Source organism: Podarcis cretensis (assembly GCF_951804945.1).
Source record: "Podarcis cretensis genome assembly, chromosome: 9".
NCBI classification, from domain to species: domain Eukaryota; kingdom Metazoa; phylum Chordata; class Lepidosauria; order Squamata; family Lacertidae; genus Podarcis; species Podarcis cretensis.
The window spans coordinates 32,568,704-32,591,634 of NC_137178.1; the positions used below are offsets into that span (position 1 = coordinate 32,568,704).

At 41.4% G+C, this 22,931-nt stretch overlaps 1 protein-coding gene across 10 annotated transcripts in view; it reads left to right on the top strand.

The window, feature by feature from the left end:
- Window positions 1-22,931, top strand: part of JADE1 (jade family PHD finger 1) — a 167,601-nt gene that overhangs the window by 135,973 nt on the left and 8,697 nt on the right. For all 10 annotated transcript variants that reach the window (XM_079989434.1, XM_079989433.1, XM_079989430.1 and 7 more), the window contains 7 exons: window positions 1,435-1,592; window positions 4,682-4,869; window positions 6,043-6,254; window positions 10,769-10,936; window positions 11,546-11,662; window positions 17,392-17,922; window positions 20,339-20,456. In XM_079989434.1, coding sequence (XP_079845560.1) covers window positions 1,435-1,592; window positions 4,682-4,869; window positions 6,043-6,254; window positions 10,769-10,936; window positions 11,546-11,662; window positions 17,392-17,922; window positions 20,339-20,456 — 1,492 coding nt within the window. The remainder of the gene's footprint in view (window positions 1-1,434; window positions 1,593-4,681; window positions 4,870-6,042; window positions 6,255-10,768; window positions 10,937-11,545; window positions 11,663-17,391; window positions 17,923-20,338; window positions 20,457-22,931) is intronic.

Sequence of the window (22,931 nt, forward strand, 5' to 3'; positions counted from 1 at the left end):
AAGTTGCATCTGCTTCGCCACTCAGAGGTCTAAGTGGAATCTTTGCATGCATAAGCCCCACTGAGTTCAACTAAACTTCTACTTTCTCTTTGACTGCTTACTGAAAAAATACCCTCCCTATCATTCTCGCATAGTACTCAACCTCCCATTTCAGCATAAGGCAGCCAGCTATATCTTCTCTCCTCCATCCCCCCCCCCCGAAGCCCCCCCCCCCAAGTCCTTATCCCACCAATGTCTCCCTTTTTATCAAAGGGGAGGGCAACAAAGGAAAAAGATAGTCTCCTTTAAATTTTTAAAACCCCCTTTTTAGTATGGAAGAAAGCTATTTAGGGGGAACCAACAACATAAACACCAACAGAAAATAAAAATAAAAACTCTTCCGCTTCTTTTTTTCCACCGGTGGGGGTGAGTGTGAGGGAAGAAGGAAGTGCTTTCCAGTTCTTTGTTTATGTTCTTTGTTTACTTTGCTGCTGGATCTTTGATTATCTAGCTGTGGGGGGGGGGTCCCTCCTGGATTGTTAGCAGGCTCTGCATAATTAGTTGAGCTCTTTAAGTGGAAAGATATGGGTGAAGCTGAAAGAGTTTGCTGGTTTGTGTGAGGACTTATAATCATTTCTTATAGGTAGGAGGGAGAGAGCAAACAAAGCAGGAGACATGGTACCTGCAAACTATCTGTAAAGTATGGTTGGGGCTGAGCTACCCCCTGGGAAGCTGTCAAATCTGTTCCCCTGTATATTGCCTTGTTGAAACACTTATCAGGTGTTCTTTCAATACCGGTATTCAATGATATGGTGATTTATCGCACAGCCCTAGTCCTGACTGGTAGCTGTGGCAGATTTTTTTAATCTACATGTGTTGGGGATTGAGCCTGGGATATTGAAGATGCAGAGTGTAAAGATGCTGTAACACTTGGCTATTGAAATATCATCTCTGGGCTCTGACCATGTGAAGTATGGGACATCTCTTGAAATGAGGATCCCAGTAAACAAGATGCTGAAATTACATATTTCCCCCTCTTCTCCCTTTTTAGCTACTAGATATACAGACGCTAGCAAGCTTCACAAGGGAAAGAATTAGGCTATCTCATCTTGGGATACAACTCCTTGTGTTGGGGTTATATTTAGGGATATTTTGAGTTTTTGCACTTCCTGTTGAAATTGACGAGAACTGATTATCCATTTGCGCAGCAACTTGATTGTGTCATGTGATTTGACAAAGGCAACTTGAACCATGGGCCCCATGTCCAAACTGTATTTTTCAGTTCTCTGTTTCAGCATGATGATGTGGTTTAACTTTCTGGCCTCTTAATTGGCAGTGTTGGTGACCTTGTTGTGCACCGTGCTCCATGGTTACCCTGGAGCTGTGAATCATAGAGTGTAAATATCAAATATCAGTGTCTCATCCCTCCCCCATTCTCACTTCCTTTCTTTGCAGGTATTTAGAACAGACCTGATCACTGCCATGAAGCTACCTGATTCCTACCAGCTGAACCCGGATGAGTACTATGTGCTGGCAGACCCTTGGAGACAGGAATGGGAGAAAGGAGTTCAGGTGCCAGTCAGTCCGGGGACCATTCCAGAGCCAGTAGCCAGGTATAGCTTGGTGAACCCATTAGGAAACAAAACAGCTGTCCTATCAGCATCGCCTTTCAGCAGCCTGTTGGGTTGCTTACTAAAAAGCAGATCACCTGATGACTTGGGTTCCACTCTGCTGATTTAAAGGTTACCCATCCTAGCCAACTCATTTTGCCCCAGGAAAGTGTTGCAGATGAAAGTCAGGCCTTTCCCACCAGCACCTCTACCTGTGAATTAAGGACATCACATCCCAGACTGAGTGCTTACTTATAACAATACATGCTGGCAGAAGGAGGACTCCTGTTTCCTATTTGAAAAGGAGTACTTCCTAATTGAACATTTGTTGTAGCCCTTCCTTGTGAGCAGATCCAATGTTCTACTCAGACATTCCAGGAAAATAATCACAGCATGATTAATGAGTTACTTGCTTCTCTTGTGCCACTATCTGCTCCCCCCCCCCCAAAAAAAAAAATCTGGGGGTGGAGCAGTCATCAGTGACTCTGGCTAGGATGTGGTTTGAACTTCACAAACTGTTCCATGGATATATTTTTGCTTTTTTTAAAAAAAGTTAATACATCCTTTTTGAGAATCATTATGATTTTGACTTTCTTTAAAATGCAACAGGTTTTTATCTCATTGTTGCCAAGGAATGTTGATAATTTTTTAAGGGCATGTTTACAAGGATAGATTTTACTTCTGGTGATCATGATGGTTGACCTGCACTAAGTCCAGTTTTCAGAACTCCCTGTGATCTAGTCATTTTCTCTTGTGCTGGTCTCCCATTTGTTTTTCTAGAAATCCTAGTGCTACCTATATACAGTTGAACCAATTGCAGCAGCAACAAATGCTATGCAAAATTCTAAATTATTGACTGTCCCACCAAAATGAAGTTGCATTGGAAAGTGCGTACGTTGGTACAGATTTTCCTGCTTTGTGCAGTTTGTTTAAGTAGCAGAGTGAAAAAAGCTCGCTTATACTAAATGAGACTCTTTGCTCTTCTGTCTCACCCAGTATTGTCCCTCTTGACTGGCAGCAGTTCTCCAAGGTCTTAGGCAGAGGTCTTTCCCATCACATTTTATCTGATTCTTTTAACTGGACATGCTGGAAATTGAACCTGGAACCTTCTGTATATGAAGACGCACCCACAAACCCCAGTTCAGATTTCTGCATTCAAATTCCAGAGGGCTAAATGTTTCGCCACTGAACCTAGACATAAAGAATATGGAAGCATCCTCCCATTGGCTCAAGAGTTGTTAAATTCCCACCATCCCCGACACTTTGCTGTGGTGGCTGGGGCTGATGGTAGTCGAAAAACATGGGGGGGGGGCACAGTTGCTCCAAACTGGCCTTAACTCAGAGCAGGCACTAGGTTTCTTTTTGAAAAATTCCAGATGACTATGGAATTTTATGCCTGTAACCTCTAGCCCTTGTTCCTGTCATGAGTATTGCCCCATGATTCATTCATGTGACTGCAGCCTCCGTTAACTTCTAACTTCGAAATGCAGTCTTGTGATATGAAGTAGATCTGTGATTGCATAATTAATGCTAAAAATGTATGGCCTGTATTCTAAACCCAGTTTTGGTCATATCAAAGTCTTTTCCCAAGCAGTGTAAATCTGATGCTTTTAATTTAGGCCAGAGGTGGAGAACCTGTGGCTCTTTTCTCCCATCAGCCCCAGCCAGCTTTGCCAGTGGGCAGGAATGGTGGGAGTTGTAGTCCAGCCACATCTGAAAGGCACATCTGAAGGGCATCTGAAGGTTCCCCATCCCCAGTTTAGATTCACACAGAAAAAGAGTGGCTTATAAACATTCATAAAAACATTGATTTTAACTGCAGCAGTACATTTAAGAAACCAAATTGCTGTTTGGACTGTGTTGTATCCCCCCATTTTCCTATTTTTACACTTTCATGCTTGCATCTTTTAGGTAAGGCAAAAGATAAGGCACTTTTGCAGACGTCTTCTTCCCATCACAATAGTATAACTACAGAAGACAATTCCTAAATTTCCAGAACACGATTTAGTGTTCTTAGCTTTTGTTGAACTTTGGGGCTTGTGGCAGATTACATAAAGTCAACATAGAGAATATGTAGATGCCTATACAGTACAGTTCAATGTATAGGCATCCACATATGGAGAATTCCTGTAGGCTGGATATAATCTTGTTCGCCTTCTCTCACCTGGCACAGTGCATAAGCAGTACAACAGACTGCTGGAAGAAATGGGAGGTCAACTCACACCTTCCAATTCCTCATCCATTTGGTGCAATTTGGTCATGGTGGGAAGGAGGAAATCTATTGATTTCATGGGAATCCTTGTGTGAGAGGTCTGTGGCACTATGACTTGCATTTTTACACCTTTTGTCACTCTGTGCCACATCACTGTTGACAGCAGAAGATGGAGAAACATTGACTGTTTTTTTTTTACACCCCCAGAACATCTATCATCTACTGACCATGCAGTCTCTCAGTACATGGATTACAGTACTATCTTTGTAGTTTCTAGAATAATAGAATAATTCAGTTGTAATTTACATGAACTGGGGTGCTGTTTGAGTGATGTTTCTCCCTCCATATTTGTGGGCTGCAATTAGTTTTTTTTAAAAAGAGTATCATTTTTGTGTTATTTTTCTCGGGTATGTATTATTCAGATGCTGGTGTCAATTTAAATACTGTATTTATTTTAATGCAATGCGCACCTTTTGGGGCCAAATTATATCCCCAAAATTAGGGTGCACATTAGATTTGATGGCGCCAGCAAATACCCTTTTTATTTCAAGGTTTTGAAAATTGAGGTACGCATTAGATTTGATGGCACATTAGATTCTCATAAATATGGTATGTTGTAAGGTAACTTGAGGGTAATTTTAAATGGAAAAAATAGGATATAGATGCTTTCAATAAATAATAAAATTTATATATTTTTATTTCTGCAGACGTGCATCCCTCTGGTGCTACAATCTTGGCAGATGATCTTTTTCTGTTGTTATTACCATTATTTTGCTGCATAGCAATTTGAAGCCTCTGGCATTGGAGAATGGAGGTTTCACCACTTTAAGGAGGATTGCAACCTGGTGTAATTAACACCTCCTGTTCGGTATACTTTCAGGGTTGTATCTGAGACAAAAGCAGTCATATTTACAAGACCTCGGAAGTACATCCTTTCTTCGGGTTCTGAGCCCCCTGAGCTTGGCTACGTTGACATTCGGACCTTGGCAGAGAGCGTCTGTCGCTATGACCTTAATTTCATGGACGTAGCATGGTTGGAACTGGCTAATGAAGAATTCAAAGAGATGGGTGAGTGCAACATCCAGTTACGGCCAGCTTTTGGCTGAGCTGTGAGACAAGTGACAGGGAGCAGTCTGGGGTGGTTGTAGTGCAGCTGCCAATTCATATGGTGCACTTGTAGCTTCCAGAAAGAAAAGGAGAAGGATAGGATTGCTCAGAAGCAAGTTGTATATCCCTGCATGTGGAGGAGAGAGGGGTGTGGAGAACTGAGGGGAAAGAAAAACAGCACAAATGTCAACACTATTTTTGTTGGGTGGCAAGGCAACAGTCATCTCAAAGCTCTAATTCCTAGATTAATGTGAAGGAAGTGGAAAAAGGAAATGTGTCAGGAAACTCAATTCCATCTTATCTTTAAATGTATTAATAGAAAAGTGAATGATATTTTAAAAACAGTCTAGAGTTGTTTGGGGACTTCAGAAGTTTCCAAACCCTTCAGGTTTCCCTAGAACTGATGGAAAAAATTGAACTGCTATAGTGACATTCACCTCTTGGCCCTGCTAACTAATGGCAGCATTGTCTTGGACTTCTGACAATTGTATCATGCTTTTGTTTTATTTATTTTATTTTATTTTATTTTATTGTTACATTTTATTCTGTAGCAGCAATTAATTGTTGAAACCAAATAGTCTTTCAAAAAGCATCTGGAATTTATTCAGCAATTAAGAAGGCTTAAGAGTCAACTGTGAAATGGCTGAAGTGAAGAGCAGTATGTTCCCTTACAAAATGAATATTTTACCCCTTATGAAGGTGTGCAGTTCTGCAGAGCACCTTATAAAAACATAGTAATAGTTGGCAAAATAGCCCCAGGAGCAGCTGGCTCTTTAAAAAGCTGAATACCTTGAAATAAAACATTTGTATGAGATTTTCAACCATCCACTGCAAAATCAATATGCTACGCTTGGGTTTAAAGTTTTGTTTTGTCCAGTATGTGTGTTTGGATTACTGGCAGTAAACAAGAACCGTACTGTATTGATGCACACTTTTTCTGGGCTTTTGTTATTGTTATCTAATGGAGGCCTTTCAGCAGATTATTTTGAAGGTACGTGAAATTGTAAATAACCCACTTGGTCAGTTGTTCAATGTTAATAGAGTGATCTGGTTACTTGTAGATTGATAAAGGAAGCTGTGTCCCTCAATGTCTCTATTATATTAAAAGCAAACGTCATTGGATTGATTTCCCAGGGATGCCTGAACTGGATGAATACACTATGGAGAGAGTCATGGAAGAATTTGAACAGCGATGCTATGACAACATGAATCATGCTATCGAGACCGAGGAAGGGCTTGGAATTGAGTATGATGAGGATGTTGTCTGTGACGTTTGCCAGTCTCCAGATGGTGAAGATGGCAACGAGATGGTATTCTGTGACAAATGCAATATTTGCGTTCATCAGGTACAGCAGCCAGATGCAATAATAATTGGAATTGAGAGTAGTTTGTTTAGATTTCACCGTGATAAGGAGGTGATGAGGATTTCATAAGCCTTGGGTGCTTTTTTAGGATGTATGGGAATAGTAGGTGGAAGCATATATTGAGGCAAAGGTATAGGGATGCGTAGAGAGGTGATGTCATAAGATCACAGAAAATTCAGGTAGAATGGTTAAGTTGCCCCATTTAGTGGGTTCTGAATTTTTAAATCATTAGCTTTGGTTTCTTGCATGTCTAAGTGATGTTTTGCTTCTTTGCATACATCTGAACCCTAGATATCTCATGTTTCTTTGTGTGCCTTCTCCATGAGAGGTCTGAAGGATGACCACTGGAGAATGGGTCTTTTCTGTGGTTGTTTCCCATTTGTGGGATGTGCACCCCAGGGAGGCTCGCCTGGCACCTTCATTACATATCTTTAGGTGCCTGGTGAAAACCTTTCTCTGTAACCAAGCCTTTGGCTGATTAACATTCTATGGGCCTTTAAATATCTTTGTGGTGGTGGTGGGGTTATTGGGTTTTTTTTTGTTCTATTGTGTATTTTTTGTTTTCATTTTATATTTTTATGCTGGGAACCACCCGTTGTTGTTGTTGTTGTTGTTGTTGTTGTTGTTGTTGTTGTTGTTGTTGTTGTTGTTCTTCCTCCTCCTCCTCCTCCTCTTCTTCTTCTTCTTCTTCTTCTTCTTCTTCTTACAGAAAAACAGGGTGCATCCAGTAGTGTAAATAGAAAAGAGAAATGAATCTTAAAGATGCTGTAAAAAATGTGTGTTTGTTGTTAAATTAGCCTGACATGCTTCAGCTCCAGTGCTTTCTTCAAGGGCTTATCTGTTGCTAAACCACACATAAAAAGCCTTTAAAAGGCTTTTTAAAGTACAGTATGTCATTGAAACCTCATTTTCAAGTCAAATTAACAGAAAGAAAACCTATTTTAACTAGAACCAGCCATATCTTGTAGCCCATACAAACATCCTTTCCTAACTGCTCAAAAACATCCTTGGAGTGAATCAAGTGGTTGGTAATTTGTGGATGATTTCTGCTTTCTTTCATTTCTCACAAACCTGGGTTTGCTTGCAAGTATTTAGTTCTGTGGTTTGAGGAGGGCTTCTTAAGAGCTTTTGCCCTTCAAGGTCTTTGAAACTGATGGTTTTTGACCTCTTAATTTGGCTTGAAAACGAGGTTTCTACAATTATGCATAACTGTATTTTAAATGCTCTTACAAGGCTTTTTATTTGTGGTTTAGGAAGTGTTCTACTTTATACAGATAAGCTCCTGAGCCAAAACACATTAGGCTCATTTAATAATAAGCATATGTATTTTCTAGCATCTCTCATGTTTCTGACATTACCTATCCGTTTGGTTCCCGCATATTCCTGTTTTTGGAAAATCTGCCACTTTGTGTGCTGCTCTTCTTTTTTTTTTTTTTTGGTGGGCATAGCCAAAGTAATATAAGGGCCCAATCCAGTGCTAGTCATGTACCAACAGCTAGCAGCTCCCAATAGTAATGTTGCACCATCCAAATACATATATGGAAAAGCTTCTGTAGGCAGCTCTCTTCTTGAGATGATCAATAAATAAAATATATCACGCAAGTAGGCAGACATTCTGTTTGCATAGTGCATCAATTTCCTGGGGAAAAAATGTAGAGCTGTCATCCTCATTTTATTTATTTTTCAATTTAATCTATTCAAAAATGTCCCAGACCCACAGACAGATCATTGGATTTGCTTTTGTTTGCTGTCATAGTCTACTTTTTGATAAAAATCACCATCTTTTTGTCTGGCATACAGTGGTGCCCCACAAGACGAACACCTCACAAGACGGAAAACCCGCTAGACGAAAGGGTCTTCCGTTTTGGAGGCGCTTCGCAAAACGAATTTCCCTATGGGCTTGCTTCGCAAGACGAAAATGTCTTGCGAGTTCCTGCGGGTTTTCCCCCCTCCCCCCCTTTTCCTAAGCTGCTAAGCCACTTATCAGCTGATCCGCTGATAAGCTGCTTAACAGCTGATCGCTAAAAGCCGCTAAACCGCTAATAGCGCTAATCTGCTAAGCTGTCAATGGGCTTGCTTCGCAAGACGAAAAAACTGCTATACGAAGAGCCTCACGGAACGGATTAATTTCGTCTTGCGAGGCACCACTGTATATAGCCATGCCAATAACAAGCATGTTCAGTATATGTGAAATGTGGGGCACTTTCATTTATAATGAACATGGTTGGAAGTGAACAAGGCATCCCACCCAACACAGCAGAAATGACAAATACTTTTTGGTGCAGAAGATAATTTATACGGAAGTTTTTGAATGCATCAGATTTTGTGGTTGGCTATTTCCTGTTGAGGGAAAAGTCTGCCGTGTGTTGTTGTGGGCCCCCCCCCCCATTTTTTAACTATGCCCTTTCATACATGATACCTGATAAGCAAGAGAAGGGTAATTTTGTCTCTTGGGTCCTGCAATGGATGAAAACATATACATGTGTTTTCATATCCAGTAGGACAGACTGCCTTTTGAGCATGGTTTATCTTGCAAAATTACTTCAGAGTTTATTTTAATTATTTTTCATATTTCCCTTTTAATAAGTTGGTAGATGTTCTTATTGCATTTTGAGTTCAGTGAACTATACAGAGTTAGAAACAGGGCCAAGAAAAATGCCTCTGAAGGGGTCCTATGTTTGTGACAAGAAGAAATGTTAGTGACACAGCTGTGGTCAACCTTTCCTTGGGGCAAAGGTTGAGCCAGTGCCCAAAGCAGTAGCACTTGTGCTCTTGGAAGACCTCCCCTATTTTTTTTTCACCTTCTCATCTTTCAGATGGACATAGAAGTTAATGCTCTTATTATATGTCATGCTCTTATTTTAGTCTCAAAGTCCTGGCTTAACTCCAGTTGAGATAATTATTAACCCAGGCAGGAATCAGCCTTCCCTTTGCTGTCACAGCTGGTTATGATAGTCCTCTTTATTTCCTGTTCCAGTTTCCTTACTATTGCAGTGTAAGACCTCTCATGTCTAGGGCAACTTAAGAGGCAGGTGCAAATATGAACTTGGTGTCATGAGTACTAATACTACTACTACTACTACTACTACTACTAATAATAATAATAATAATATGGTCCTGCATGTTTGGGGATCTGAAATTAACTTCACATGTAGCCTGGTCGCAAATCACGGTAGCTTGTACTGGTGTGCTTTCTACATGATCCAGTTGATATGTTGGGGAAGCCAGTTCCTGAGATACCAAAGTCATGTGGAGTCCTGACAAATTGGAAGCTGCTTTAGTGACAAATCATACAGGAGAAGTTAGAATTAATCTCTTATAGCAGGGTTGGGGTACCTCTGTTCCTCAGGCCAAATTTGGTACAGGTACAGGTCTCAGTGTGGCCCACAAAACTGTTTTCCTCCTCATATGTAATTTCAGGTGTGGGACAGGTACAGATGCAGCTGGGTTGGCTGCGCAACTAATCCCTGTAGAAAGCAGCTTTGCTAACCCTGTGCTTGGTGCTCTTCCAAACAGGGCTGTCAAAGCTGCTTGCACTGTGGTTCACACATTTGCTGTGAGGCTGAATGAGGAGATGTTATGACCACCAAATGTGCTAGAGAAATATTAGCAACAAGACCATACAATGAAGTGTCCTTTTTATTATTTGTTATCATTTTAATAATTGCTGCATTTTTCTGGGAGAGTGCTAGAATCCTGTCTAGTCAAGTTGCATGGGATCATTTGGACAGGCTGCTTGGATGAGTGAAACCCGACCACCTGTCTCTTTTATCCTTGCCCATTCTGCTCATAAAAAGCTAGCCAAGAAGGGCTGGGTGATGGGCTCTGTGGGTGGTGAATCCTTCCCTCTGTGAGGGAGCATTCCCAGACTCAGAGTCATTTTGGACTCAAAACTGTCCATGGAGGCACAGGTCAATTCTGCATCCAGGGAAGCTGTCTACCAGCTCCACCTGGTACACCAGCTGAGACCCTACCTGCCTGTGCACTGTCTCACCAGATTGGTACATGCTCTGGTTATCTCCTACTTGGACTACTGCAATGCACTCTATATGGGGATTTCCGAGCACAATGCAAAGTGTTGGTGTTGACCTTTAAAGGCCTAAACGGCCTTGGCCCAGTATACCTGAAGGAGCGTCTCCACCCCCATTGTTCAGCCCGGACACTGAGGTCCAGCTCTGAGGGCCTTCTGGTGGTTCCTTCACTGCGAGAAGTGAAGCTACAGGGATCCAGCCTTCTTGGTAGTGGCACCTGCCCTGTGGAACACTCTTCACCAGATTTTAAGGAAATAAACAACTATCTGACTTTTAGAAGACATATGAAGGCAGCCCTGTTTAGGGAAGTTTTTAATGTTTGATGTTTTATTGTGTTTTTACTATTCTGCTGTGAGCTGCTCGGAGTGGCTGGGGAAACCCAGCTAGATGAGCGGGGTATAAATAATAAACTTATTCTTATTCTTCTTACTTCGTTCTTCATTTTACTTCTTTTCATTGTGGCAGGCATGCTATGGCATCCTAAAAGTTCCAGAAGGCAGCTGGCTGTGCCGAACCTGTGCTCTTGGTGTTCAGCCCAAGTGTTTGTTGTGCCCCAAGAAAGGCGGAGCCATGAAGCCAACTCGTAGTGGGACTAAGTGGGTCCATGTTAGCTGTGCCCTCTGGATTCCTGAGGTGGGTGTTTCAGGCAACTGATTCCTCTGCACATGCTCAGAATGGAGAATACAGAGTATTGTATGTTTTATTGTGAGAGCAGACAGCCTTGGTGGTGGTGTCAACAAGGAGTGTCAGGTACTGAAGCCATTTGGAGAGACTGTTGCCCCAGCTTCATCTGAAAGGGGAATTGCAGGAAGACAAGGTGCAATAGCACCCATCATGATGGACCCTGGAGTAGTGCCACCTGTCAGTGGTGACCAAGAGGTTTTGCAAGAATGTGAGGATACAAACAACACAGCTAGCTATGGAGATCTGAGTTCAAATTCCTGTTTGTCGGTGACCACAGACCAGTCACTTACTGCCTATCCTACTACCTCAGAATGTTGTTATGAAGACAACTTTGGGTGGTGGTGGTGAGGGAATTGTGCATGCTGCTCTGAGGTCCTTAGAAGGGTGTGATAAAAATGTAATAATTTTCTATCCTTAAAAATAGTTTTAATAAATGGTTGGGCACTTAAATAGTTAGCTTACCTTTTTGTCCGTAGCAAGATCACTCCAGGATAGTCATGCTTCCTGTTCTTTGTTCACTGCTTGATTCCCACCCACCCCCTGCTTTATTTATCTTAGGTGAGCATTGGCAGCCCAGAAAAGATGGAGCCCATCACAAAGGTCTCCCATATTCCCAGCAGCAGATGGGCCCTGGTGTGCAGTCTTTGTAATGAGAAGGTTGGGGCATCCATACAGGTAAATCACTCCGACTGGGTATTATGAACATGTATCTGCTACAGAAATCTCGCTACTGTAGTGAGGTTTTCATTTTTAACTTCCATGAAGTACATTAGAGTGCAGATGTTGTTGTTTAGTCATATGAAACATCAATTTAGGATTTTAATTTGGGGTCTGCTTTGGACTGAAGATATTTAGGCCTTGTTGTCATATTACTCAATGTCTGCTAAAAGCAAGGACCCTTAGTTGAAATCTGAGGTAATGAACTTGTAGCCAGCCAAATGTTGTCAGGCCCCCAACTCTTTATCAGCCCCAGTCAGCATGGCCAATGGTCAGGGATGATTGGAGTTGTAGTCCAGCAATGTCTAGAGGGCCTCTGTTCCCTACCACTCCCACTTTAGTTGGTTCACTACACAGATATGCAACATCCTCATCTTTTGTTTCTCCTCATGGTTTCCTAAGATCCATAGCAGTCTCTGAAAACTATTTTGGTATAGATATGATAAAAAAAGTTTCATTTCCTACTTCCTGCCCTTTTGTGCCACTTCCGAGTTTGCTGTGATGTGTGCGATCTCGTGTGGCTTGAATTCACATAAATGGGAAATTGCCTGTACCGAGGACTTTTTTTCAGCCGGAACTCACCAGAACTGAGTTCTGGCACCTCTGCAGTGTTGTGGCACGGCGTTTCGGGCTGTGCACCAGAGATTGCAGCCTGCGTGGTGCTATGTGTTGAGTGACGAAGGCTGCGAGCAGTGCGGCGATTGGTGCAGGTGGATGGGCATGCGGATGAAGAGATTTTTTTTAGGGCCAGTGTCATTTATTAGCCTTGCCTATATCAAAATGCTGGTGCACACTTCCCATCCATTCACCACCAATATCATCTTCTAGTTTCTTTGGTGGTAGTTTTATTGTTCCTCACACAGTTCTGTGGTGTCGAAGATCAGCATGAGTTGACTCTATGGAATTCATTATCACAAGATGCAGTAATGACCACCAACTTGGATGGCTTTAAAAGTGATTTAGACAGATCAGGCTATCAAAGACAAGTAGCCACAACAGCTGTATGCTACCTGTAGTATCTGAGGCAGTGTGCCTCTGAATATCAATTGATGGGGAGCACAGGTGTAGAGGGTGTCATTGTACTTCTTATAGGCATCTGGTTGGTCACTGCTTAGGTTGGTGGTGCTATGCAACAGGGATGTTGTTATGTTCTGACCTCACACTGTTCTGCTATTTATTATGTTGTACAGACTCCCCACCCCCAAGTAATTGGTGAATATGGTTGTCTCCAAACAATTACACATTTTGTGTTTTTTATTTTTTATATGTAAATTTTTTGTGAAGTTTCTTTTTTAAAAGCACTAAACCCACCATTTTGTAAAGAGGAAACATGCATGTACACAAATAAAGAGAGACCAGTACTAGGACAAGAAGTATCTAACCTAAACAAATACTTCAATTAATGTGAAATTGGCATAGAAGGATTTTCTATGTCTGGTGATACTGTAGTTTTGCCAGTGAAAAATAGGCATTGGTGACTGGTGTATATTGGTGTGATAATCAAGCTCTGTCAATATAAAACTCTCTTCAGCTTGTTCTATTTAGCCCTCTCAGATTCCTAGATAAAGAATGATTACTTTCTCTCACTGTGATAGATTTATAGCACACACACGAGAAGACAATTCATGTTAGCTCACTGTTCAGTTAGTCGTTCTTTCATGTTTGTGCGTAAAATATTTATTAACGTAGAGCACTCGCTTTGCAGCGCTTGGATTTTAGAATGCTAATAAATATTTTATGCATAAACATGAAAGAACTGCTACCTGAATAGGGAGCTAACCTGACTGTATCCTGTATGTGTGGGTGGATGTTTTAACTACAAAAGAAGCCATTGTTTAATATGGAGAAAGATGCAAGCATATAGCAAGCAATGTCCTCCCCTCTGTAGAAGGGAACTTGGGGGAATTCTTTTCATTGACTTGCCCATGCAGGGCTTTCGAGGAAACTGAACTTGGCTGTAGGGCAAGGGCAAGTGTTAGGGGATTGCTTTGTGTGTAGATCATTCAGTTGCACTGGCCCCTCCCTGGCTTCACTCTCTTCTCTGAATCATTGATACGCCAGAGATTTAGTAGTGCAGCCAGACAGCCTTTCAAGCACTTTGCCAGAGGCTTTGTTTACTGCTCCCTTTCCAAACGAAGTGTAAAACAAAAGCACGGAATATGAATCATAGAAATCTAATTGGTGCCCAATGCTTTAATAAATAAATACTAAAAGTCCTTTGCAGACCTTCATCTGTTTGCTAGAATCTTTGCCCTGAATATAGATACTAGTGGGTGTGTCCTGTTCTTCCTTATGAAGGTCCTGTAGAGTTGATAATGCAAACATCAAAAAAGGGCATTGCTGTTGCTTTGGGGAACATGCTGTTTACAAAAACACCCTCCCATGTGCTTGAGGGAAGGATCTCGGTTGTGGTTTTCTGGTATTACTTTTGCACATTGGGTTACTTTCCAGTATTACCCATTGCTATCACAAGGAAAGGCATTGATGCATGCATGACATGGGTGGTATTTTGGTTTCCCCCCGCAAGTGAATGTGTTTGGGCATGCTCTGATAAGGTGGTGCTTGATCAGATTGTTGGATTGACTCCTCCCACAACCTTGAAATACACTGATGGGCTTTCATTCTGATTTTTATTCTCTTACGAACCAAGAGCGCTTGTGGTGAAACCACCCCATCTGTCCTGAAGTGTAGGATCACGCTAGTGCACTTCATGCAGGTTGTTCACACATACCCTGCCACCACTTCTTTCTTCAAAACCACCAAGGTTTGGGGTGAGAAATAAACACACAGCTTTTTTTTATCTGAGAGGAGAACAGAGCTAGGAAATTCCCTCCTGCCTAAAGGCAGCTGGAATCCAGTGTGTGGTTCCTGCTACCTCCATGCTAAGCAAGTAGCATGGAAAACGGACTGGTGCACGGATATATGACACCTGTTAGCTAAGTGATCCTAGGATTCAAACTGAATGTTCAACCCCAGGATTAAAATTAAAATATTTATGGAAAATACAAGATAGTGGGCAAAATAGGGAGTTTAGTGAAAGAGTGAAAATAAAAGCTTGTTCTAAATAATGCTATACTTAGGCAGTCTTACATTATATTCAACCTAGTATAGGCCTGAATGCAGGCGTAACTTGCTTCCTTTTAATGACTATGTCTGGGGTAAGAAGGGTGGGTGAGTTCATTGATGGATCTAGGGAATTTTGCCATTACGAATTAGTGGGTGACAAACTTATACCAGCAAGAGGTGCCTCAGAGAGGTTCTGGGTGCAGGCCTGCATCACAGTCACACAGAGCAATATCACCACTGAAATGATGATTGAATATCTGTAGTTATATGGCTGCAGATTTAATTTGGGAGATCCTTTACAAGAATGTGTAGAATATCACAGTGTCTCAGAGAAGGGAAATGTAGGACTGCAATCTAATATATTCAATGCTCTTAATGTAAGTCTCCATCGCAGATTAACATTTTGCTTCTTGATTAATTTGCTTCTGATGGCAAATGAGATGTGAGCTCTGGGACTCTTTAACAACCTTCCATGGCACAGATCATTCAGTTGTGCTAGCTCCATTCTTCTTGTGCCACATGTGATATAAAAGAAACTTAAAGATGACTTCCCATTCCGGTCAATGCATAGCTGGTAGATAGTTCAAAACTCTAAGAAGTTTCATGCTTAAGAGAAATTGTCCTCTTACTTTAGGAAACTGAAGTTATGGCTTCATGATATATAAATGTTGTTATAATTAATTGTTTCCAGTTGAGTGACCACTTAAAACCCAAGTAGTTACATGATTACAAATCCTTTTAGCCATTGTCAACCCTAGCAATAGTCACATTGACAGCTTCCTTTGGGATCGAGGTGGCAGTGTGTCTTTTTTATGTGTCCATTTGAACAGAAGAATTGAAATCGCTGCATAGCTGCACAGCAGTAAGGATTTACTTATTTATTTTGACACTTTATATACCACTTAATTACGATTGAATCTAAGCAGTGTATAGGAGACTTTATGCAAGGAAACTAAAAATGAATTAAAACTGTAAAATTGGAATTCAGTTTAAAAGCCTGCTGGAATAAAAAATAGTATCTAGTAAGCACAATAAGTTTTGGGAGGCAGGCTTGTCTGACCTTAGCTGGACAAGAATTCTATAAAACTGGGTCCACAATAATGAATGCACAAACTCTGGTGGTTATAAGCTGTGCATGGGAGACAAGTGACTCCCCCAAAGACCAACAGAAACGTAAGAGATAAGGCAGTCTTTGAGATAACCTGGACACAAGTTGTTAAGGGCCTTGTAAATTAATACAAGAACTTTGAACATATGGAAGCATATGGGCAACTAGTGCAACTGAATGCTAAATGTGGATTTACACAACCATATTTGTGTAGATGAAGGAATTGCAGCATATATTTCCTTTAACATCTTTGCTTAAGGAAAGAGGTAGTTGGCCCAATGCTTTCTCTTATGGAATGTTTCCAACAATTTCAGAAGGTGGCAGGAGGCTGTGCACATGGAATATCATCCCCCAATCCTCTCCAAATTAAGCAGACTTCTTTCCCTGCTGTGAAATCTTTCTCATACTCTTTAACCTAGAGATGTGAAATGACAGCAGCATAGAGCCCAAATTAAAATTCAGCTTTACTGCATGGAGAAATTGTTCAGTGCACCCTTAGGTCACTGTCTGCCTGTTTGTCAGTGAAGGTTTATTGGGGAAGGACAGAGGGCAATGTACATCTCACCGCCTTTCATATTGTGCCTCAGTGTTGACTTTATTCAAGCAGATTTATCTGAAGCTTCTACAGTTTGAACCCTGCTGTGCACTTTTAAATGACATCTGGCTGCTGAGTCAACCTGAGTGGGAAAACACTGAGGAGGAAGATAATTGGCTCCTTTTCACAAAAGGACTGTATAAATATCCTTCTGCCGCACACATATTTCTCACGTGAGATACGTTTGGGTTAAGTCTGGCATTTTCCTGTCATCATAAATGTCAGTGACACTCATTTATTCCATCCTCATTGGAGTTGGAGGAGAGCCCTGAAGGGGGAGAAGAGAGGTAGCATGTAAAGGGATTTCTGTCTCTCTGTTAATGCCTATTGAAGCACATCCTGAAACATAAGCTATTTGCTTCGTAGAGCTTTGCTACAAGCTGCTTGTTTGAGACCCACAGAAAGAAGTTTTGAAGCACTTCTTTTATTTGTTATTCTGCTCCGCCTTTAGAAATCTCAGAGCAGTTTATGTGGGGCTTGTAGTAGTCCTCCGTTCAGGTACTTATTGGGTCCACACCTGCTGAGCTTCAATAATGCTGCAGTATTAAGTGCTCCCAGACCATTAAGTGCGGCCACATGCAGCCTACATGTGAGCTTCTTTGCCAAGGATTGAAATATGATAGCAAGCAGCAGAAATAGCTTTTTTAATGGGATGTGCAAGCAACTGCAGTGACGATGAGGCAGGAGATGGCTATTACTTCAGCAGAAGTCCACTTGTGGTTCTTGAGATTTGAGCCACTGTGAATATATTTCTATCCCACCTTGTGTTGGGCTCAAGGGAGCTCCTAATGAAATATAAGATACTTAGGCCTTGCAAAACCATATGATTGTTTTTACACAACCTGTTAGCTACAAACATATAAAATGTAAATGTTTTAAGATCTGTTCCTCCATCCCCTCCTCTCCCCACATCTACAGTGTTCAGTGAAAAACTGCCGCACAGCCTTCCATGTCACTTGTGCGTTTGACCGTGGCTTGGAGATGAAGACCATTCTGGCCGACAATGATGAAGTCAAGTTCAAATCTTATTGCCCCAAGCACAGCTCCACCAAGAAGTCAGATGAGGAAAACCTCAGCGAATTCACCAGCCAGGAAAATGAGAACGGGGCACAGGACAGTTCCCCTCCTGCTCACCTAGAACCTTTTGACAGCATGGATCAAAACCAGGAGGAGGCCCACAGGGTCAGCGTTCGCAAGCAGAAGCTTCAGCAACTGGAAGATGAGTTCTATGCCTTTGTCAACGCCTCGGAAGTGGCCAAGGCCCTGCAGCTTCCTGAGGACTCTGTAGAATTTATGTACCAGTACTGGAAGTTGAAGCGGAAATCAAACTTCAACAAACCTTTGATCACCCCAAAGAAAGATGAAGAGGACAATCTGGCCAAACGGGAGCAGGATGTTCTGTTCAGGCGGCTACAGCTTTTCACCCACCTCCGGCAGGATTTGGAGAGGGTAAGTTGCTGTGTTGTTTGGTAGGTGTGAAAGATGGATTTTGCCTCAGTTGCCTTACCAATCCTGATGTTTGAATGCTGTCGGATCAGGCATAAAAATCCTGCTCAATGCAGCTGAAAGGTGCACAATGGTCAATGCATGTGGCCTTGGATCTCATCCCACTAAGGTCCTCTCAGAATGATTAGAGAAGAGGTGAACCTGCAGTTCCACCTCTGCCCCTCCTTTTGCTGGAACTTCTCTGAGCGTAGTGGTGTGTGCTGTGACATGTTCAGGCAATCAGTACGGATTTCCTTCTACATCCTTTGTGCTTGCTATTTCCCAGATCCTATGCTGCAAGGCCTGCTTCTGACTTGCAAGGTGAGGATGGGAGAAGCAGTTGCAAACAGTAAATTTGTGGGCCTTGCTATGGACTCTGAAACCAGGTTTGTTCTGCATGAGTAGACTTCCCAGGTTCTCTCAACATGGTGAACTCTTTATAAACACATCCCTTTGTAGTTGCAGGGGTCTTCCCTTCATTAAAGTAGTAGGAAAACCCCCTGTGGGCAGAACAGCTTTCTGTGCATTATAGAGCTCCTGTGCTCACAAAAAGCCACTGGAGTGGGTGTGTGGCTGTGATAGAAAGTAATAAACTTTCATCTATTCTGTTTGATAAGTAATGTAGATTCTTGGAGATTTTCAGTTTAGTGTGGCACGAACACCTCCCTGGGAGAATGTGAAGCTGTTCCGAAAGCTGCCTGCCTTTGATTGATGCTTTGAACAATGTGGCCATTCTGAACTTGTTCTCAACTCCAGTGCTTAGTTCCAGAATCTCTTAAAACGAAAGGGCTTGTGAAGAGCTTCAAAAGAATCTCTCCAAACTGAGTTAATGGGCAGTAAAATGGCAAATGCGATTCAAGTGTAACATGGTGTACATTGGAACCAACCATCTAAATTTCACATATGTGCTCTTGGGGTCTGAACTGGCCGTGATTGACTAGGAAGGAGACCTTGGGGCTGTAGTGGATAACTCTGTGAAGATGTTGACTCAGTGTACAGGAGCAGTGGAAAAAGGCAAATTCCATGTTTGCAATCATTACGAAAGAAATTTAAAATAAAACCACCAATATGTCATTATACAAATCTGTAGTGCAATGGAATATTGTGTACAGTTTTGGTTGTCTCACCTCAATAAGGGCTTGTAGAGTTAGAACAGAGCAACCCAAAGTGCAGAGGAGGGTGCTGAAGCATTTTTGCTAGGAGGAAAAGTTACAACATTTGAGGCTTCTTAGTTTAGAGATGACATGATAGAGGTGTATAAAAATATGCATGGTGTGTAAAATGTGGTAAAGAAGACGTTTCCCCCCTTTCTCATACACAGGGACATTCAATGAAGCCAAATGTTGGAATACAAAAGGACAGACAAAAGAAAGTACAGTGGTGCCCCGCAAGACAAATGCCTCACAAGACGAAAAACCCGCTAGACGAAAGGGTTTTCCATTTTTTGAGGCGCTTTGCAAGACAAATTTATTGCGAGTCTTGCGAGTCCCCCCCCCCTTTTTCTAAGCCGCTAATAGCGCTAATCCATTAATAGGGATGCTTCACAAGACGAAAAAACCGCTAGACGAAGAGACACGCAGAACGGATTATTTTCGTCTTGTGAGGCACCACTGTACTTATCATAATATTTTTATTATTTATACCCTGCTCATCTGGCTGGGTTTCCCCAGCCACTCTGGGCGGCTTACAGCATATATTGAAACAGAATAAAATATCAAACATTAAAAACTTCCCTAAACAGGACTGCCTTCAGATGTCTCTAAAAGTGATGTAGTTCTTTATCTCCTTGACATCTGAAGGGAGGGCAATTCCACAGGGTGGGCGCCACTACCAAGAAGGCCCCCTGCCTGGTTCCCTGTAACTTTTTGCAGTGAGGGAACCATCAGAAGACCCTTGGAGGAGGACCTCTTCATAGGTTCTTAATGTGGGAAGTACAGTCATACCTCAGGTTAAAGTTGCTTCAGGTTGAGCGTTTTTGGGTTGCGCTCTGCAGCAACCCGGAAGTAACGGAACGTGTTATTTCCGGGTTTCGCCGCCTGCGCATGCGCAGACACTAAAAATGATGGCATGCGCAGAAGCGGCGAATCGTGACCTGTGCAGACACTGGTTGCGTTCGCTTCAGGATGCGAACGGGGCTCCGGAACGGATCCCGTTTGCATCCAGAGGTACCACTGTAGGGATAAAGAAAAGGGGTTCTCTTTGCTGGTGTAACATACCTCTCCTTCAGCACTAGTAACCCAGTACACATTTCAGATTGGGTTGCAAAATGTCCTCTAGCTTGGAAAAGCTCCTTTTTAGGAGGTTTTTAAAATTCAAATATCAACTTCAAAATATGTTTCTTTTACATGAATCGACATAATATTACACATTGTGTTTTTAGGTACGAAACCTCACATATATGGTGACACGACGGGAAAAAATTAAAAGATCTGTTTGCAAAGTCCAGGAACAGATATTCAATCTCTATACAAATCTTGTGGAGCATGAAAGAGCTTCAGGTGAGTTCCGTTTGTCTTTTAGTGCTGGAGTACGGCATGGCAAATGTGTTGGCATACTGGTGTGGAATGAAAATTATTGCTGTAATGTTTTTGTGCACTGTAATGAAATGTATTGGCTTGCATTTCTCTATAACCCTCTTTGCACCCTGCACACTGACAAAAAACCACCAACCACATGTTAAATATTTGAAAGACTCTGATAATTTCTTTGACTTACTGAGGGACTTGTGGATTGCTATAGTAGATAGCTATTAAAAACCATTGCTAGTAGGCCTCTGTATGTGTCTTGCCACTTGCTGGCTCTTTTTATATTTTGAGATGGAGATGATCTGCTTTCCCTCCTCAAACTTGAATAGGTTTACTCTTTCAGTTTTTACATTTCAGATGCATTCAGTTTCATAACTCCTCACCCACCAACCTGTACTTCACCCTTGCCAACCTGTACTTCACCCTCTCAACATAGTATTCAATCAGTGAAGTGTAAACAGGTCCCACTCAAAAGTATTTTTTTTATATAACTATAAAATCACTTGCTATTTATGTTTATATTTGTGCAAGTCTGAATCCTACCTGGCAGTTATTTTCCTCCAACATTATTTGGCTGCCGCTATGTAGATTTCCTTAGATCCTACTCCTCAAAATTTCCTTTACTTAATTCTTAACAGCTTCTTAATTAAAATTCTTATGTTTGCTTGCCCTACATCTAAATTGGATTATTCATAATCACTTAACCTGGGTACATGTGAACAATTTAGATTTTGTTCCTATCTATAATAATCTAGCAATTTATTAACAACATATTTATTTTCCCCTGTATGGAAATTGAGTGGCAATTTCAATGGTATATTAGCACCCCACAGACAAAATTTAAAGCACAGTTAATACTTGTTTATGTTGTCTTACTTTGAAAACTGACTACATTTTTGTGCAGTGGGTTTAGTGGTCTATTCAGTGTTTTTCATTTACATGTTTACGTTTTTTTGTTGATGGTTTGCAACTAAGATGCAGGGGAGCATGAGAAAAGGGTTACATAAGCCCTTGTGTTCCCCTACTCACAGCTGACAATGAAGGCAATGTTCCAAATTCTAAATTATCTCATTGTGCAAAACTGATTATTAATTTTAATTAAAATCAGTATTGTTTTGACAAAATATATATATTTGCTGTTCCGTTATGTGCAATAGATTTACTTTCTGGTCTGGATTATGAAACCAGGAGTATCGTTCTCCCTGCTTGTATTCATCTGGCACATATTTTTATTCCTTCTTTATAACATCAGGGGCATGAATGTCATAAGATGAACAATGCATCCTAGTTGCTACACTTAACTTTCTTTTACAAATGGTTGACAACTTGACTCTCTTCAACCACAATTGAAATTTATCAAATGTTCAAGGAGGAAAATACTGCCAGGAGAACAGAGCTCCATGAGTCTATTATGTTAAAAATGAATTGAGCTAGAAAAGTCTTCCTTTTTATCACATTCTTTAAACCTAAGTGTCTTACTCTGACAAGCAAATAGCTTTGGAGACAGTCAGAAACTAAGTGGAACAACGACCTTTCTTTAATGTGGCTTGCCAGTCAGAAAGTGCTTTAAAAGCATGAACCCAAAAGAAATAGCTAGCTGACTTGTAACTATATATTCTTCAAAGACGCTAGTACCCATTGAGCAAGAAACTGCTACAGCTGAATGACCTTCCCATTACAATCATTAATCAGCAGCACCAGTTTAGCCGCCTTAAAACCCAGTGTTAAAGCATTGGATTATTGCAACATCCATGCAACCCTGGCTTAACGTTTTGTGAAGTTATGCTAACATGGCTGCTAACATAACCCAACCCTGAGGAGTTTTCTGGTTTGGTGCAATATAATCTAGCTGCTAGTGAAGCAATTACAGTAACAGAATAAAGTGGCCAGTTTGCCACTTCATTTTCTGTTGTGGCTTGACAAATTCCTTCCCCAGTCCCCTTGTTCTTACATTCCTAAGGCAGGCAACAAAGCTGGGCCTCTGTTGGGTTGCCACCCCTGGCTAATGGGGATGTGTTCACTTTGGTGAACTGTAAGCTTTAAAGCACCTATTCTCAGGGTAAGTGTGTTTTTTTTAAAATCAGGGGACAAAGCAAAATGAGATCAAGCTCTGAGGTCTGTAGTTCCCTATGCTTATGTTACCTAATTAAACGACCAATGAACATAGAAACTTTGAGATTTAGCAAAGTGTACTCACAGATTTGGACATTTCAGTATTAATTTGTTTCCAAACATGCAAACTGTCACATTGATTTCACTGGAACTTCCACATGATGAACATACAATGGTACCTCGGGTTAAGTACTTAATTCATTCTGGAGGTCCGTTCTTAACCTGAAACTGTTCTTAACCTGGAGACCACTTTAGCTTATGGGGCCTCCTGCTGCCACCGGAGCACGATTTCTGTTCTCATCCTGAAGCAAAGTTCTTAACCTGAGGTACTATTTC